Here is a 17,596-nt window from a genome sequence, read left to right as displayed (position 1 = left end):
ACACACGTAGGAAAAATGGATTTACACAGATATTTGGATTTTCAAAAAATAAAATTTATATTTTTTTAAAACAGAATATATTTTATTCTGTCTGTTTCTAAATTGTTACCGCTTGAATCGATGAATTCGCATTCGAGTTTTCTGCGACGTCGCCTCGTTTCTCGAGCAGCAATCTCGACAGGCTAAATTATTAATACCCGGCAAGATCGGAACGTATCGTGACGAGGTCACGAATCTCGACAACGGGCTCTATAATATCCGAACGAATCGCTTCGCGATCGGATCGAGAGAGACCGCCGAGGGAAACGAGATCCCGCTGATACTGGATGCGCCGACGTGCGCTATCTCATGGAAACCAATTCCGTCTGATTGCAGTCGGATTGCAACCGGTACACTAAGGTGCGCGGAGGCCGTTCGTCCTCTGCGCCGTTACAAAAAGTGCACAAGGTCAGTCAGGGCAAGTCCGAGTCGGAGGAGTACGACACCCTGGGCTCGGACAGCGACACGGAAGTCGGGACCAGCAGCCGAACCGAGTCTTCCAATCACCTCGTCGATTCGCACCACTCGGCATCTGCGGCCGACTCGCGCGTCCACAGTATGCAATATTTTCACCTCTTTCTCTTTCTCTCTCTCTCTTTCTCTCTCTCTCTCTCTCTCTCTCTCTCTCTCTCTCTCTCTCTCTCTCTCTCTCTTTCTATCTCCTCAGAAGTGTAGCAGTAGAATAGTAAAAAAAAGTAGCTTCTAAGTCCAGAAGTGGAGTCTCCGATTTTTTTTTCCTTTTTTTTTTTCGACGCATCTTCTCTAGAGAATCGATCCTATGAAGGATTCCAAGCTCCCGTTCTCCGAGGCCCGAATGTGAGCGTTGCTTGCCTCTGGATCTAGCTACGGATATTTCGGTTCTGTCGATATCGCGAACATTCGCCAAATATTGGAGGACCACGACGTAACGCGTGTACGCTGTTTGTTTTCCCGGCGAAATTTCATTTGACGCATATTTGTATGTGTATGTACTAGCTTCCTTGGTTGCAGAATCTTGCTTGTCGTTTGAAACCGATTGTTATACGCTGCGCAATATATTAGATCCACGATGAGGGTGTTCATCGCGCGAAAGCACTGTGATCGTTGTAATCGTTCGTTGTTTGACATAGTAAGCGAATGACGCAAAGGGGAAACATTTGCTTTGCAGACTTCCTGTACCATGGACCAGAATCTAGCACGTCTACAGAACCCTCACCGATTTTTGAGAGAAAATCGTTTCCTGGAAGGGGAAGACCCAAGTAAGCCTCTAATCGTCAGTCGATATAATTTATTTTTATTAATATTTTCTTGTGGATCTTTAAATTATATCGAATTATAATAATTATAACGAGATGAAGGAGAGCCTGTTTGCGCTCAGGATGTTACAGCTGGCGCGTCGTACCAGCGAGGAGGCCCCCAACTTCGGGTCAATCGCCGGGCCTGGCCATCCCAAGCACCAGTCGGGCAATTCCTATGCCAATCGGGAGCAGGAGCGTGACGGATCAGGAAACCTGTTCGTCCCCAAACTGGACCCACCCTCGGGCTTCTCCGACGCGTTTGAGCTAAGCGAGGCCGAATGCGACTTTGATCGCGGCCACAACAGCCAACGAAACGTCCGTGACTTTGTAATCGCGGTGTAAATACGTGTAAAAGCCTCCGATGAGATATACGAGAACCCCGTCGTAATGTAGAAGGAAACAAAAAAAGAAAAAAGACAGGAAAAAAAAAGCTATAAAGTGAAAAGCACGCGAAAATCTAATAATGTAAGCCGCGGTCCGTCGTTTCGTTAATTTGTATTGGCGCCTCGTGTCCGGCCCCGCCAGTCCTTTAAGTAACAAAATTTAATATTATCCTTCAGTTCTGCTCCTGATCGACGAGAACGCGTGATGTCTTTCTATCAACTCGACGATGTGTTCCACAAGAGCTGCCAGCTTCGCTTTTTGCGAAGAAAATGATATCAATCGAGATTATTTCTCTCGTATCGGAATTTAAGTGTATAAGCGCGTTAATACAATTAGGCAAACACACACGTACATTGTGGCAGATTGATTATAACAAAGTTAAGTTTAATAAGAGACAGAGAGAGTCTATATAAGCTGCCGTTTGGTTCCGCTCGGTGGGACCTCGAAGGTTTCGTGTCGCTGAGCGGAGCGGCTCGGGTTATATTGTTGTCTGTTCTATATCATGGCAGGAATTATACGATACGGCGATGTCGACGACAATTCGTAATAAAAAGAAAAAACTGCCATGTTTATTCCACTTCGTGTAATAATCCTAGTTAGTTAAAATGGCGGCGTAATCTGCATCCATCTCGGATTTCTTCCCTCCGGAAACGATCTCTGCACGAGCACTCGCCACCGATGCACATACACAGATACACAACAACACACACACACACACACACCACACGATGTCCTGCAGTAATTATTACAATAGCGAAAGTATGAAAACGCGAAAACACGCGACGACTGTATAATTAAACCGTAAAATTCTAATGGTAACTGCCATCTTACTATATATACAATAAAACGACCAACGACTGCGAAAAAATTTACGATTGACCATGATACCCCTGAATCCTTCTCCCCAGACTTTATTAAACAGTCTGGCGAGACTTGTTACATGCATATCGAAGCGAGCAATACGCGACTTCCAAGTGTTTCCTTTGTCTTCCAGTTATTCACAATCCGATCGAACATTCATTCATCGCATAAAATGAATGAAAAAAAAAATAACGCATACCTGTCGATCTTCCACTTCTACGAAGAGTGTATGTTTGAAGCGAAGGGAGGAAGTAATGTAATGCAATAAAGCCAGCTCGTTCGTCGTTGTCGTCGGTGTCGTTTCATCTTTACATACGAGAGACTGAGAAGCATCGTAGTAGGTTTACGTGTGTCATTTATCGCACTTGCATGCGTAGTTTGTAGTATAAATGTCGCGCAAAAGCCAAGAAAAGGAGTTACACTAATATGGGAAAGAACTGTCAAACATGTGTGTCGATAAATGTCAAGCGTAAACCTAGCCTTAGTAGACGAATTACTCGCACGTAGCGTTAAACGTAACAACCGAAAGCATAATGTCTGTAAACTATCTATTCACTAATGTACCCGCTGTACTTCGCTCAACACGAATCGCCCACATCACATTCGCGACATCCGGACCCTCTCCCGTCAGACGAAAGAAGAAACGAAGAAGAGGAGGAAGAAAACGCGTAACGACGCGCGATGCCAGCCTGCGTCGATTAACGATCGACGGACCCCGATGATGATGATGACGATGTTAGAAAGATTAGATTGAGATACGCGAGGAGAAAGGAAGAGAAAGAGAAAGAGAGAGAGAGAGAGAGAGAGTGCGTGTCATCGCCACGCAGCGCGAAACGCAGCCTCCGTGATACTATATGTTGCCATCGAATCAGTTTGACCGACGCTTCATCCCCCCCCGTTGGTTGGTTGGGTCATCGTTCACGCTCGATGATCTTTCCAGTCAGCCGTCAAGTCGTTCGCGCTCACCACCACGTTATTTCCGGTTGTCATCCGGCGCGCGAGGTGGAGGAAAGCGAGAGGAGTCGCCCTGTTGATGATATATCGTCTATCTTTACGACACACGAAATGATTTACCACGAAATTCGTACTATTGTGTTTTAGACGACTTTAGATTGTTTATATTCTATTTACTTTGTAAAATATACAACACTAATTCCATATTGGAAAATGTGTGCTTGTCTCTCGTATTTATTTACCTCCTATTCATATTTTTAAAAGTCTCTCAAGCTTGAATCAATTTTCTACAAAAAACACGTAAATTAATATAAAAAAAAAAAAAGCAAAGTGATGAAGGCTAGTAGTTCTTTTAAATGTATTTTTAAAAAATCTTCTAGAAAAAATGCGTGTTTTAAATATTTGATCGGATATAATTAAATGAATTTAATTGATAATAACTACATAATGATAGAATCGATTGTTTTGGTATCTGAAAAAAAAAAAAAAAAAAAAAAAAAAAAAAAATCATTACTCGGCAAAAAAAATTGAATCTCTCTTGTCTATAACATGTGACATAGTAAATATGTCTTTTATCTATATTTGTATAAATTCTTATAATTCTGTGCATTATATAACATCGTCCCTTTAAAAGAAGAAAGATACGCTGTAAAGTTATTGCTAGACTTGCTACCGCGTCTCATTATTTTACGTTTATTTATTTTATTTTTATATTTATTTTATGTTTATCTCCTCAGTTTATTCTTCGTAAGATCAAAGCGACAATCGATTAGTCCTGGGAGCAGCCGCGCAATCCTCGCGAATTCGGATATGTATGCGTGTGTTTGCGTATATACGCATGCAAGGGTAGAAAGGCTCCGTCTAGGCATGCGCCGGTCTTCCTCTCCCTTCAGATACTATGAGCGGTGGTGTCTACGGCGGTGGTAAGTACGGCCGCGCTCTGCATAATTATTTCCCGAGTTAGAAAGCGATCGCGTTTACACCGGCGACAATCCCGTGTAGTCATTCTCGATTGTTACCCCAGACGAGGTAGGTGCTATCATCTTCGACGTCGGACACCAGAGCCTCCGCGTGGGATATGGCGGCGAGGACTCGCCGAAGGCCGAGATCCCAACGACCCTCGGGGTGTGGGAGGAACCCGCCGCCGATCCTGGCGGGATCGACTGCAACAACGTCAACAGGAAGCATTACAACATCGACGTCACGGCTATCCAAGTGCGAAAAAAGGGTACGTTATCGCGAATTTTTCTACATTATATCATAACGAGATATTACGTTACAAGAATCACTCATGTTTATATCTTCTCTTCCTATATATATGTAGGTATATATGTGTACCGGGTAAGTTACCAGAAATTGTTACGCTCCTAAGATACGTATATATGTTTTAGAGAAAAAATTGTTTGATTTTTCGAAGACGAGCCTTGTGATCAGGAAGATTTTGCTCTATGGGGACTCAAAATCAAGCAATATTTATTTGATATATTTTTCTATAAAACATATCTTATGATTTTATTTGTTGTATACAAATGTAAATAATCTCTATATAAAATATTTTTTTCATGAAAATTTTTATCGTTTACTTTCGACAAATTCTTGATATTCCTTAATATTTCCATAATTTATTTTATAGTAAATTATTTATAATATTAAAGAATCTGCTCTCTCGATTCTCAGATATGGAGATAGTGAGTTTGATGAAGGACGGCATGATCGAGGACTGGGACATGTTTGAACGACTGACCGAATATACGTACAAGCAACGATTACATGCCTTAGCCGAACACCATCCGATCTTGATGACCGAGTGTCCATGGAACACCAGATTGAAACGCGAGAAGTTGCTGGAGCTGATGTTCGAGAAGTTTAACGTGCCGGCCATGTACATCTGCAAGAACGCCGTACTAGCCGCGTATGCCAACGGCAGATCCACGGCGATGGTCGTGGATAGCGGTGCCACGCATACCAGCGCGGTACCGGTTCACGACGGTTACGTTATCACCCAAGGAATCGTCAAAAGTCCTTTAGGTGGCGACTTCATCACTATGCAGTGTAGGCAATTCTTCGAGGAGAAGGACATCGAATTAATACCGGCTTGTCTCGTTGCTAGCAAAGGTTCGTCCCTCGCGATCTATAGATGCAGACGTAAAAGAAATAATTAATAGAATGTAAAAGATTGTGTAAAAAAAGATAACTTTATTTAAGTTTCACGTATTCACGCAAAGAATTACAATAGCTATGCTTGAACGTCTCCGATCGATTTTTATAATAATTGAGATTGAAAAAGAATTTCAATTATTTTTTATTTACAAATTTATATATTTTTCCTAGACGTAGTGCGAGAGAGAGATCCACCACGCTGGACGAGACGGACCGGATCCCAGCCGACGTCTTCCTGGCTCAGCTACATGGTTCGAGAGCTTCTGCAGGATTTTCAGATGAACTGTCTCCAAGTGTCGGACAGTCCGTACGACGAAGACATAGCAAATACTCTGCCCATGAAGCATTACGAATTTCCGACCGGATATAACGACGATTTCGGATCCGTGAGGCTCATGATACCCGAGGCCCTTTTTGACCCCAGCAATGTTAAGGGTGTAGGCGCGAGTATCTTAGGGGTCGGCCCTCTCGTCACCACGAGTGTCGGGATGTGCGACATGGACATCAGACCAGTACGTATTCTCGAATTCGTAAAAATATTCTACTTCGATCAAATTAAATTCCTCGTAGAATCTAAAGTCGATTTTGTGTCAATAGAGGAAAAAAAAATGTCGGTTATCATTATTTTATAAGGAAATATTTATGTTGTAGAGCTTGTACGGTAGCGTAGTGGTGACCGGTGGCAACTCGTGTCTTCAGGGTTTCGGCGAGAGACTGAATCGGGATTTGGCCAGCAAGACCCCGCCGGTAAGCGCGCTTATTATATTGTATAATATTATCGAAATTTAATTTCGCGCTCGCTTTACGATAATTCGACTTTGATTTGCAGAGTATGAGACTGAAAATAATTAGCGCGAATAGCTCGAGTGAGCGTCGTTATGGTGCTTGGATCGGCGGCTCGATCCTCAGCTCTTTGGGATCCTTCCAGCAAATGTGGCTGTCACGTCAAGAGTACGAAGAATCAGGCAAGCTCATTTTGGAAAGATGCGCGTAATTCAATAATGGCGAAACTCTGACAAATCTTGGTATAAGAACTACAATTTTGCAAATCAATTATTTTCGTCATTTTTAATCTAATGAATAATATTTTTTATAATAATTAACGCAAAAATTTCAAAGGCACAGATATTTGAGCAGAAAATTAGTACATTGTTTAGATGTCTGCAACATTCTTTTGTGTAACACATTTGTGTTATATCTGAATGATTATTGGATATTAATATATAAAAAATATATTTATTTTATTTTATTTTATATATATATATATATATATATTAATATATAATAAAAGAAGATAGGCTTCGCGATCTTTAGTTCGATCACAAATATCGATCAAATAAATTTTACTTTAAAAGCGTTTTATAGAACGATCGATGTAATGGCGACGGTGTAACGTAAGCCGTCCTCGTGAGCAACAATTGTCAAACGCATTCTGAAACGCCTAAGTGTTTAAGGATTCTACAAAATGCCTAGATAATGTGCGAAGAATTTTTCTCGGAAGATAATTTTTGCACGATAAAACTTTTTACAGGATGCGTTTCGAAGCAATTAGTACGTACTTCTGATTACGGGAAGTGCGATTAATCAAAAACATCTTGTGTAACGCGGGTAAAAGCAATATTTAATCGGCTCTAACTCGCTTTTAGACAACTTTAGTGTTAGATGGGGAAGTATAAATATAAAACGCGCGGCTTATAAGGATACAGTTCCTAATTGCTCCAAGAATCTTCCATGTACATCGTATATTTTAGGAGAGAACGATCACACTTTTTCCGTCAAAGTCATTTCGCGAACGTATAAATGGATGTACGCGATGTAGACTATTTTGTAATAGATCGTCATTAGACATATTTATTTCACTGTGAGAGTAAAATACTCGCTTTACAGACAATAGTAACATCCGTTATCGCGGATATTCTCGCTCTAATAAGTTATCCTAAAAAAAAAAAAGCGACATTATCATAACTTTGTAAACGTAATATCGCTAGCATCACGTAATCGCTATTTATATATCCTATTAAATATAAAAATCGATTTCGGTATTAAAAGGCTGGAGTAGGTAGGTATTTTGATACGAAAGGAAAAAAATGTTGCTTGAACTGTGAGGTGACTAAAGAATGCTTATAAATGCAAGAACAGCGTATTTCGAGGAGGCAACGATTCAAAATTCACAACATACTGAAATCGAAATTTTAGTTCTCAAAGTTTCGTTCAGAACCTTTATAAGTTTGTATTTTTTATTTACAATTATTTTTATAATGTAATTTTTATTTATATTTTTGTACAATGTGAATGCAATATTAATAATATTATTATTGGAATTATTGTAAAAAAAAGATACAGCACCATAAAATGGAAAAATATTGAGCTGTTGCTTTCTCGAATCATATCAATTTTATTAAAATCGACATAAAAAGTTTAATATTTAATCGCAATCTTTCAATCAAAATGTGTACGAAGAGTATAATATATTAAAATAGAAACATGATATGTTATTAAGTAATTTATAATTCTTCGGTGAAATCAATTCGTTACTGTGTAGTTATTAATACTATGAGATAGTCTTCGAACGAGATTAACATTTCGTGATATACAATCTCAAAATACACACGAGACAATCTGTTTTCATTTGTGTCGTTGCCGGAAATAATGCGACGATATAAAAATCAAAAACTTACGTTTTAGTAGTTTCCAAATTCATTTACGTATTAAAGAAAAGAAACAAAACCACAGTGCAAATCAAAAAATTTAGATACACTATCATAAAAAAATAGACAGGAATGCAGTACAATTCGAAATTTAAGTGAGTATCATAAAGTACGGTACAACCCGCAGAAAACCGAGAGTGTACATTATTTCGAAAAAGTTTTTATTCATTTCATAAGAAAAAAGCGTCAATATTCCTAATATGTCACGTGCTTCAAGCTTGTCACGTGCTATGTCGTCATATAATGTATTGTATATGAGTATGCATAATATATGGCCTATTCTTTTTAAATCCTTTAAACATTTGTATCGAATAAAGTTCGGAGATGTTTCTAATCAAAACTGCGTTATATGAATCGTAAATCGATTCGTGAAAAACATGAATCTAAAAAATTCTGAAGCGAGACGGTCGGGGCTTTAAAATTTTTTTTTTAATCTTAGGGAAGAGATAATACTATTTTTTTTAAAGGAGTGTTTATATAATGTACGACTGGCAATTTATTGTTCGATTGTTATCACAACGTTTCGAACATATGGTTTTGGTCCTTATCAAGTGAACTGCATTAGTTAAAGTTGAAAGAGAAAAAAGTCACTATGTCGTAATGACACACTGTGTCAACCTTTCTGTTTAAGATACCGAGAAAGAGCGAGAATTCTTTTTAAATATGTTTACAAAACAGTTAAAATTTATACAATGGATGATGAAAATTCATGCATCCTGAGATATTTGTTTTTTTAACGCTAGTTTACCTCGAAATATCGCGAACTTCGTAAATATTTGCATTACAAAATTGTCCAACAAATAAGCTAATAATCAAGTCGCTTTCTTATAGTATACCAAACGTCAATCACACGATAAAACTTACGTTTAGTCTACGTACAATTGCTAAATGCTTACTAGAAACAAATCGTATCGATGCTGTAAATATCGACGTATCGCATTAAAGAACTTTCAGAAAGAAAAATTTCCGCACGCGGAAACCTCATCGTTATCACTCTGCCTGACAAATAAGATAAATAATTCGAGATATCTTTAGCTACCTAATCTCTTCGGCTGGGGCAGCTTGCAAATGGCATTGTGGACCGGCATGGACAGCCAGCCAGCCAACGCGATCCCGATCGAGTCCGACATCGTTGCGATTCCCATAGAGATCTCACGATTCTCTTTCGAAATCTGCGATCAAATCAATTTTGCACAATCGTAGAAAATAAATTGTCAGATAGAGAGCAGAGAGAATGACAGAATAATTTTCACTCTCCTTTAAAACATAAGTTCTCTATTGAAATATTCAACAAACTTAGCTTTTATATTATTGGATTTGCATTATTTAATATAATTTTAAAATTGTTTTTTTTTTTTTTTTTTTTTAATAATAATAACCTCATTACCTCAGTCGACATCCGGTAGAAAGTGTTCACATACGCCCCACCACCAAGTAGACCTTCCCACGATACAAGGGCGAAAACGATCCATATATTCGGTATGTAATAGAAAAGAGTCTCAAAGAGGAGAAGTATGACGTTAATAAACTGAAAAAAAAATGATCGTTTGTGAAATGAATTTTACGAAGACTCGACATATAAGTCGTCCAATCCCTCGAATATACAATATAATTACCTGCAATACGGACATAATCCAAATTCTGTTAATCGTAACTAGGTTTACCGATGATCTCGAGATAAATACACCTATCTGATAATCCGCTTGGAGCCATCTATATTGTTCGTGTGGTTTCAACCAAATGTCATCGAATTCGATGAGCTCATACTATAAATATATCGCTTATTTTAGGAAAAACTGGGATTAGTTGATACGGATTTTTTATTTTTTTTATAAATTTTTGTAACTAATCTATAAATTTGATAGATGCTACAAAAACATCTTCGAGAACTACATGCTTCTACTGCATAGAAATTAGTTTTTTTTGATAAAAAATTATTATTTATTTTTTAACATTAGTAGAAAATATATCAAAACGCAACACTTGTAACAATCAACCTCGGATGTTGAGCAAATTTTTTGAGGGGTCCGGGATAAGTTATTATATTTAAAGTAATAGATAAAATCTTTTTTAAATGAAAATTGAATTTAACAATCTGTTCCGAATCTCGACCAACCCCGGTCTTCCCTTAATTAAAATTAATTGTCGCATAATAATTTATAAAACTGTATGAGCATATGTTTCATAAATAATAGTTAAACGATGTAGTTCCTGCATATATCTCTTTTTCTTTAAAATAAAAAGAAAGAAATTTATATATCCCGTATCCTTTTAACAACAATCCTTACAACACATAATACTAACAGAAAGAAGAAGAGATGTTTGTAATATAAATAGACAAGTAGATTTAACTGAAACAAACACGTTTCTAACGGTTAAAGGTAATAAGGATGTAACAAAATATCGTATACCAAGCCTTGATTGATGAAATATTCAAAAAGGTAAACCAGCCCGAGCGGTATCATGTATTTCAACAATCCAGGCATCAAATTGATCTTGTCCTTGATGCTCTTCTCGGGGACCTTGATAATCTGCTCTTGATTCTCGACATCGTTCTTAATAACTGATATTCTGGCATGCGTCGGATGTTTCAAAATACACCAGAACGCGATTGCTTGCAAAAGTGGCACAATTAACATGATCAACAATGTGTTCTCGATAGACAATACCGTAGTAAGAGTGGCGTAAGATAAGGCACCGATCACTCCGGCGCCTCCTGTTCCCGATGACCATGTCGAAATCACCTGACTGCAAAAAAAAATTAATTAATACATTTTAAATTCCGATAGCTAAGAAACATATTAAAAAAAAATGAAAAATGAAATTAATATTACATTGAATTTACGATAGAGTTTATTACATTTTTATTACACATCTTTTTTAACAGATCTGAAAGCCGCCTTATACATTATCTTATCACTATTTTTCTGTCGCAACTGTCTAAATATTCCGTTTTTAGCATTCTAGAAACGTATTTACTGTCACAGCAGATGACAATCTTTCAAACACGCTACACTTCATGACAATACTTTAAATGGCTTTTAAGATAATTTACCTTACCTTAGAATTTATGTATACTTTATATATGCTATAGAAATAATTACTCTTTTTTTGTTCAACTATGTAATCAATTTCCGGTATGTATTAATGAACATAATGAACGAAAGACACGCATTAGCATCGTAATATAAACAATAGCGAATGACTTGGAAGCGTATACTTACTTGGAAAACTGATTACTGTAACTGAGCATGGTGACCTCGCCCAAGCCGGAGGAAAGCGATGTTATGACGACGCCCGCAATGGCGAGCCATTCAACAGTGCTCAATGACACCATGAGAAATCCCGCAGCGGAATATAACACACAGATAGCGACTCGAAAACTGTAATTAATAAGTCGATAAATTGATTAGCAGTTTGACTGAAGATTGGAGCTTTGTCGCTTGCCCATCGCGAAAAGGTCTTATACGAGATTCTAGTTGTCAACTCTCTGTCATGTTACACAAGTATGATGCATATAGGAATGAAAACGCATTAATTAATTTTTGCTGCAATATCTGGCCACATAATCTTCAATTGTTACAATTTTTTACCACTTTTGTTATTATTTGTACTAAGAATGCATACATCATTATTAAAAGATCTTCAATTGTTACGCAAATTAAACGAAATCTTATCTTTATTCGCCGAACTGTTATCTCGCGTGCAGATCAAGAGAGCTAATGAAATTCTTGTAAATGTGCGTATATTCATATACAGATAAGAATTTAAAGAATTTAAAGAATTTAATCTTTAAGTTTTAAAAGGGCTGAGACTTATTGAAATTTGAATATTTATGTGAGAGATAAATCGCTCATAAGATCCAAAGAAGAATAACAGAAATGTTTCGTGAAAAAAAAAAGTGTCTTACGCTTTATTTTCAAATCGCTAATAAAAATAAGACACATATTCAACAATTATTCATTTGCAGTGCTCACTTTGTAACGATTAAAACAAAAGACAAACATATACGTAAATACTCACTTTACGTGAAACGGTAGGAACGGTGCCGTCATCTTAATCGCCAATGCTGGTAGAATATCTGCCAAGAGTATTGCACCGGTCGAAAGTGTGTTGCATGAACGAATCCCCGTCGTATGCGACGGAATGTTTGTGCCATTTGTGTTTAGCGTGGAATTCTAGAAAAAAAAAAAAAAAAATCTTCCATGTCAAAATTAAAAAATTTCATTAATTCTTAATTCTGATCTATCGGAATTTTCAAATGATTTTTTCACCAATGCTAAATCGATCTAATTACTTTTGTCGGCAGCCATATTTATATCTTTATCAAAGTTTTAATCTGAGAGATTTCAAATATTTTATAATTATTTTCTATATTACACAAACACACGCAAAAAATTATATTACAAGGAGATATCTTTTTTTTTTTTTTTTAATTTTATTTGATATTAAAATTATTCTTCTGTCATTTCTTAATATTTTTTACTTTCTACTCTTAATTCAGTTATAGGATACAAAAATTCAATATGTATAATGTAATTTTTTAATTACTTTCAATATAATGCAATTTTAATTTACTTCCAATCATTTTGCCAATTTAAACGTCAATTTATCCATCACTTTAAACGAGCGAGAAACGTATAAGAATCGACTCACCTTATCACCGAACTTGATATTGAGGATATCATGGGCAGCGCTCAGCATAACGACGTAGCCGTAATTGTTGCACAGTCCGAGAATCCAGAAGGCCACGAGGTTGCGCCATCGTATCTTCTTTACAGTAGCATCCTCGTCAATATTCTCGGTCATGTGTAAGTTACTCGAATTGTTCTTATTCATCTCGAAAAGATCGGATATGAAAAAACAAAATTGTATTTTTCTTTCTCTCCTGTCGCTCTTCGTTTGTCTTTCTTTGTCTATATTCTAACTCCCTTCTTGCCACTCGACTGTTCTTATCCTTGCCTTTGTCTCGAACCTAAACGAAGCATATGCTAAATCGGTTCTACGTTGCTAGTGGAACTCTCAAAAGGTCCGTTTATCTCTCTCTTTTCTTCTATAGATCTTCTATAGCTCTTTCTTACTTTCCCTTTTTTACTGTCCTTTGCTTCTTTTGCTTCTTCGCAAATACTGCCTCGTATTCTGCTTCTGTCACTTTAACCGCGTAGCGCTTCTTCGCTTAGAACACTTCTACAGCGGATTTAGCATCGTTTAAATTTCTCTGAAGAAACTTCTCTGATCGTCACTGGAAGCTAAAAGATAATGACAAGAGGATAACTGCTACGTTTAAGCAACAATAGCTCCCGTTCTCAACTTAATTAAAAAATGATTGACGTTAATTCGTCGTTACAAGCAATAAATCATTCGTAAAAATAAAATTTATCATCAAATTTAATGTTTCTTCTTTTGTTGGGAGAAAAGAATTATTAAATATATACAATCTCTGCTGTTTGATTTCTTCAATGATTCTTCGAATGCACTTTTTCTATTATATGTATACACCAGTAGATCATTACTTATCGTTGTCGATGAATTTCAAAGCGCATTCCTTACAACTTTCTCGATAGATAAACATTTTATCTATTTTTTTTTTTTTTACAATTTTAGAATCACACACTATGTGTTTGACTTGATTAAAAATTAGAGAAACAAGCAATGATCGAAGGTCACTTCGGTCAATTAATTCAAATATTTCTTGTAAATGGCTTCTTTTGCGTAGATCCCTTTGTTTGCGTAGATTCTTGCGTAAGTCGTTCGGATCCTTTGAACACACAAGCGGCATAGCGAGCTATTAATAAAAAGATCAACGCGTGAGCGAAATTAAAGATTAGAATTACAAATTAAACAAAGATTAATGCATTGACATTTCAGGAAAATTGCTTCTACTTTAGCATGCGTATAGTGTTTTATACAATGTAATACGAAAAAAATCAAAATAGACGAATAACAAAATATGGACTATACATTTATACCTATTTTACATAATAATTAAAAATTAATTTACATATTAATCATATTGTATAAAAAATTATTTTTTATATCAAGTTTACATAAATTCTTAAACGTCATAATAAGATTATATCCAGCGATTATATTTATATCTAATACTATCAATCATCGAGTTAAATGCATTTTCTACACTCATTCAAGGTTGGTATTATCGCATGGTTTTGCACGAGCTGACACAGAAACGAGGTTTGAAACATCTACGGTGTGTTTTATTTGTTGAATTTTGTGTTTTGCACGTTATTTAATTTCTTTAATTTGAATAAACAGGAATAATATGTAGCACGTGTAAATAAATAATGGAATGTATATTTTATAAAAATATATATCTCGAGGAACTTGAAAATATCCCATACATTCTTATTCATATGTAAAATTTTTCGCGTGTCGTGTTGTTTTTATCATATATATAAAAATACACTCGTTTTCCAAATAAAAATTAAAATAGCGCAAAAGAGCGAAATCGTGTTTTTTATCGATATTTACTTTTACAACGCAAATATTTTTTTCGCTATCTGACTAATGCACGTTCCACGTGTATCGCTATGAAATTTTCATATAATACAATATATTCTGCGAAGTATGTTATTTAAAAAATATGTTTGCATAAGAGAAAGAACTTTATTTTTTTTAATTTATTTTGTATTATTTAATTTAACTTATTTAATAGAAATAAAGTGACAAACGACAAGAGACATCGATTTTATATATTCATTTGAAACAGATTATTATGAACGAAGATTATTTTACCGCTCTCTGATACCCTTGATACTCGTATACCGTGTTATCCCTCCTCTATTTATTTTAAAGCGATCTGCACCGGTGACTTCTTCGATATCCATTCTGCGATAATCAATTAAACGGTCAATTTATTAATTGCAACACTGACAGTTTTTGACATTGCGCGAGTGAGACGCGACTGTCATGATACTGTGAAGGAACGACTCGATTGCACTTGACCCGCCTCCGACGATATTCAGTCGGTTATGCAATGCAATTACAACGACGTCATCGCGCTAAGAAAGAGAACTATTTGACTAAATAAGACGTATCCAAACGAACGTCCAAACCGATTAAATTAAACAAATCACGCGATAAAAACAATAAATTTTTGATATACTAAAATTTTTATTTTTCGCTTTACGATTAGATCACGATAAAATTTATTGCTTATACTATGTAAGGAATTCTCTTCCTTTATATTTGCTCCACTTACTACAAGTTACTGAAAACATTACTCGCGATAACAAACGAGCCAAGTTGCGATATAATAATCTTCCTGTAAGATACAATTATCAAAAAATGACATCATTGTTTTTTTTTTTTGCGAGGTTTTAATCGGTTTTTTATAGTTGCAGCCGAACTATTTATGTCAATATAATCTATATTCGTATCTCATATATATAACTCTAACCGATTTAAAAATAATATAATCAAAAACGAAATAATTACATTTTTTTATGAAAAACGTAAAAAATATAACGTTATTAATAAATATATGATAAATGCAAAATAATTAAAATGTGAAGGATGAGTTTGAGTTTTAAAAATGTATCATGGAATTATAATAATTAATATTTATATGCAACACAATGATATTTATTTTGCGTTTGTAGTTCTTTCATCAACGCACAAGATACTCACGTGAAATTCGTCTCTGAATTTTCTCTGAATCTATTAAAATACATATCGCAAAGAGTTTCTTATAGAATAATAATTCTATTGTTATCACAAACGAGGGTTATCACAAACGCAAGTAGCAGCATCACAGAGACGACAATACGCGGATTCAAACAGATTGCCAAAATCTCTCGGAGCGTTGGTTCGCGGAAAGAATGGTTTTCACTTATAATCTGAAAGATTGCAAAACTATACACACTCTCAGAATGTTCACGAACGAATTTAATTTCGCAACAATCACTGTCAAGATTTGATAGCGCGATCGACAAGCAAGAATAAGAATAGCTATATCGTGGTTGCCGTAACGAGTTCCAGTTTCGGAATAAATGTAAATTCTATTACGAGAGAAAGAAATCGGCATATATATATCGATGTAAGCGCGACCATTCGATAAGAATCGCCAACGATATCTCCTCCTCGGCTTCTCTTGAAAAAGTTTAGAATGATCACAACAAGCCGCTTAAGTCAACCTCCGTCCACCGAGCTGATTGGAACTGGTATGGAATATTGATGATAACATAAGCACAGAAAAGAAAGAAAAAAAAAGGAATAAAACAAAATTTAATTTACTTGAAAAAAAATTTTTTTTTTTTTTTTTATATAAATAATAATATGCAATAAAATATATTGGTAATATTTAATTATTCAAGAATAATAAAACAATATATATACTAATATAAGAAATAAAGAAAGACAAAAAGAGAGAGAGGAATTCTATTAATTCCTAGAAAAAAATTTTGTATTAAGTGTAAAGATATAAAATTAAATAAATATAAATATTATTAGTCAAAAACAATAAGAAAGAAATAGAAATAATTATACACGTGCGTAAATCTAGTGCGCGATAAGCAACTATTACAACGTTTTGAAGGTAATCTATAAAAAAGTATGATAAAAGACACAATCATTTTCTGACGCACACATTATAATATTTAATAAAATAAATATATATGCACTGTGTGTTTTTAAAAAGCTATATTTCGAAGAAGCTTGATCTTCATTTTCAAAAGCAAGATATTTTTTCATTTGTAAACAATACAATATCGTGTATGCATAGTTATTCGTTGCAGTTTAAAGATAATTATTCTTCTATTTATAAAATTTTCTTCTAAGTCTATTTTTAACTTATCTTTGTAAAATATTACCGTAGAATTTAAATGTATCGCGTTGTAAAACCGGATAAATATAAATATTAACGTTCAGAATATTTTGTGACTAAGTATCTACAAATCCTGATAATGACTCGATATAGGGAGTTTGTTAGTTTGATCTATAAACATTTCCGATAAGATTAAAAAAATTTATATAGATAATTTACCGTGACGTCAAAGCAAGATAAAGATTTAATTAAATTAATTAAAAATCTTTATAATTGTTTTCATGTTATCTGTTATATAAAATGTACGCCATATGCCAAGGACCGACGAGCTGCTGATAACAAAAATATCAATTAGAAATCGGCATATTAATGGAAGTAAAATAATTGAACGGCGAGAAACTACTTATTATGAATTTCTAACATTGTTCAAA

At 35.3% G+C, this 17,596-nt stretch overlaps 3 protein-coding genes across 17 annotated transcripts in view; 2 read left to right on the top strand and 1 right to left on the bottom strand.

The window, feature by feature from the left end:
- The window catches only part of LOC138932617 (cell adhesion molecule Dscam2), a 194,085-nt gene extending 190,356 nt beyond the window's left edge, over positions 1-3,729 (top strand). For 4 of the 9 annotated variants that reach the window (XM_070294630.1, XM_070294629.1, XM_070294633.1 and 1 more), the window contains 3 exons: positions 376-595; positions 1,187-1,277; positions 1,397-3,729. In XM_070294630.1, coding sequence (XP_070150731.1) covers positions 376-595; positions 1,187-1,277; positions 1,397-1,658 — 573 coding nt within the window. In that variant the 3' untranslated portion in view covers positions 1,659-3,729. Of the gene's footprint in view, positions 1-375; positions 596-1,186; positions 1,278-1,376 lie in introns of those variants that run through there. The other 5 variants (XM_070294631.1, XM_070294632.1, XM_070294634.1 and 2 more) reach the window with 5 other exon arrangements.
- A 438-nt stretch (positions 3,730-4,167) lies between these two features.
- Positions 4,168-16,541, bottom strand: LOC138932202 (battenin-like). Of its 7 annotated transcripts, none has more exons than XR_011446758.1 (10): positions 16,031-16,541; positions 13,040-14,168; positions 12,407-12,561; positions 11,608-11,766; positions 10,795-11,131; positions 10,000-10,149; positions 9,771-9,911; positions 9,423-9,555; positions 5,273-5,646; positions 4,168-4,678 (listed from the first exon to the last, which is right to left on the bottom strand). XR_011446758.1 is itself a non-coding variant. In XM_070293793.1 (9 exons), the coding sequence occupies exons 2-9, from the start codon at positions 13,220-13,222 to the stop codon at positions 5,600-5,602; spliced, it is 1,305 nt and encodes a 434-aa protein (XP_070149894.1). In that variant the 5' UTR covers positions 13,223-14,168; positions 15,137-15,474; the 3' UTR covers positions 5,191-5,599. The 7 variants fall into 7 exon arrangements, 3 of the variants coding, with proteins under 3 accessions (XP_070149894.1, XP_070149896.1, XP_070149895.1); XR_011446756.1 differs by lacking the exon at positions 16,031-16,541 and adding an exon at positions 15,137-15,474; XR_011446757.1 differs by lacking the exon at positions 16,031-16,541 and adding an exon at positions 15,137-15,474 and having other exon boundaries at positions 13,040-14,141.
- Positions 4,270-6,804, top strand: LOC138932203 (actin-like protein 6B). The gene is made up of 6 exons (XM_070293796.1): positions 4,270-4,438; positions 4,540-4,743; positions 5,193-5,630; positions 5,847-6,187; positions 6,327-6,422; positions 6,505-6,804. Exons 1-6 carry the CDS (start codon positions 4,414-4,416, stop codon positions 6,667-6,669), a joined length of 1,269 nt encoding a protein of 422 aa, XP_070149897.1. The 5' UTR covers positions 4,270-4,413; the 3' UTR covers positions 6,670-6,804.
- Positions 16,542-17,596: the final 1,055 nt, after the last annotated feature.

Source organism: Polyergus mexicanus, unplaced genomic scaffold, assembly GCF_030449975.1.
Source record: "Polyergus mexicanus isolate NDT 795.1 unplaced genomic scaffold, iyPolMexi1.0 SCAF_4, whole genome shotgun sequence".
NCBI lineage: Eukaryota > Metazoa > Arthropoda > Insecta > Hymenoptera > Formicidae > Polyergus > Polyergus mexicanus.
Note: the sequence above shows the minus strand (reverse complement) of the source record. Positions and strands in the feature narration are given on the sequence as shown.

What these genes read in the sequence shown, in the direction of transcription:
- LOC138932202 (XM_070293793.1), bottom strand. Translation starts at nt 13,222, where the DNA reads ATGAATAAGAACAATTCGAGTAACTTACACATGACCGAGAATATTGAC. An exon ending in ATATCAAGTTCGGTGATAAG is followed by an intron (nt 12,562 to 13,039) that starts GTGAGTCGATTC and finishes TTTTTTTTCTAG; the next exon opens with AATTCCACGCTAAACACAAA. An exon ending in GCCCCAGCCGAAGAGATTAG is followed by an intron (nt 5,647 to 9,422) that starts GTAGCTAAAGAT and finishes CTGCATCTATAG; the next exon opens with ATCGCGAGGGACGAACCTTT.
- LOC138932203 (XM_070293796.1), top strand. Translation starts at nt 4,414, where the DNA reads ATGAGCGGTGGTGTCTACGGCGGTG. An exon ending in CGGTGGTGTCTACGGCGGTG is followed by an intron (nt 4,439 to 4,539) that starts GTAAGTACGGCC and finishes TTGTTACCCCAG; the next exon opens with ACGAGGTAGGTGCTATCATC. An exon ending in TGGCCAGCAAGACCCCGCCG is followed by an intron (nt 6,423 to 6,504) that starts GTAAGCGCGCTT and finishes TTTGATTTGCAG; the next exon opens with AGTATGAGACTGAAAATAAT.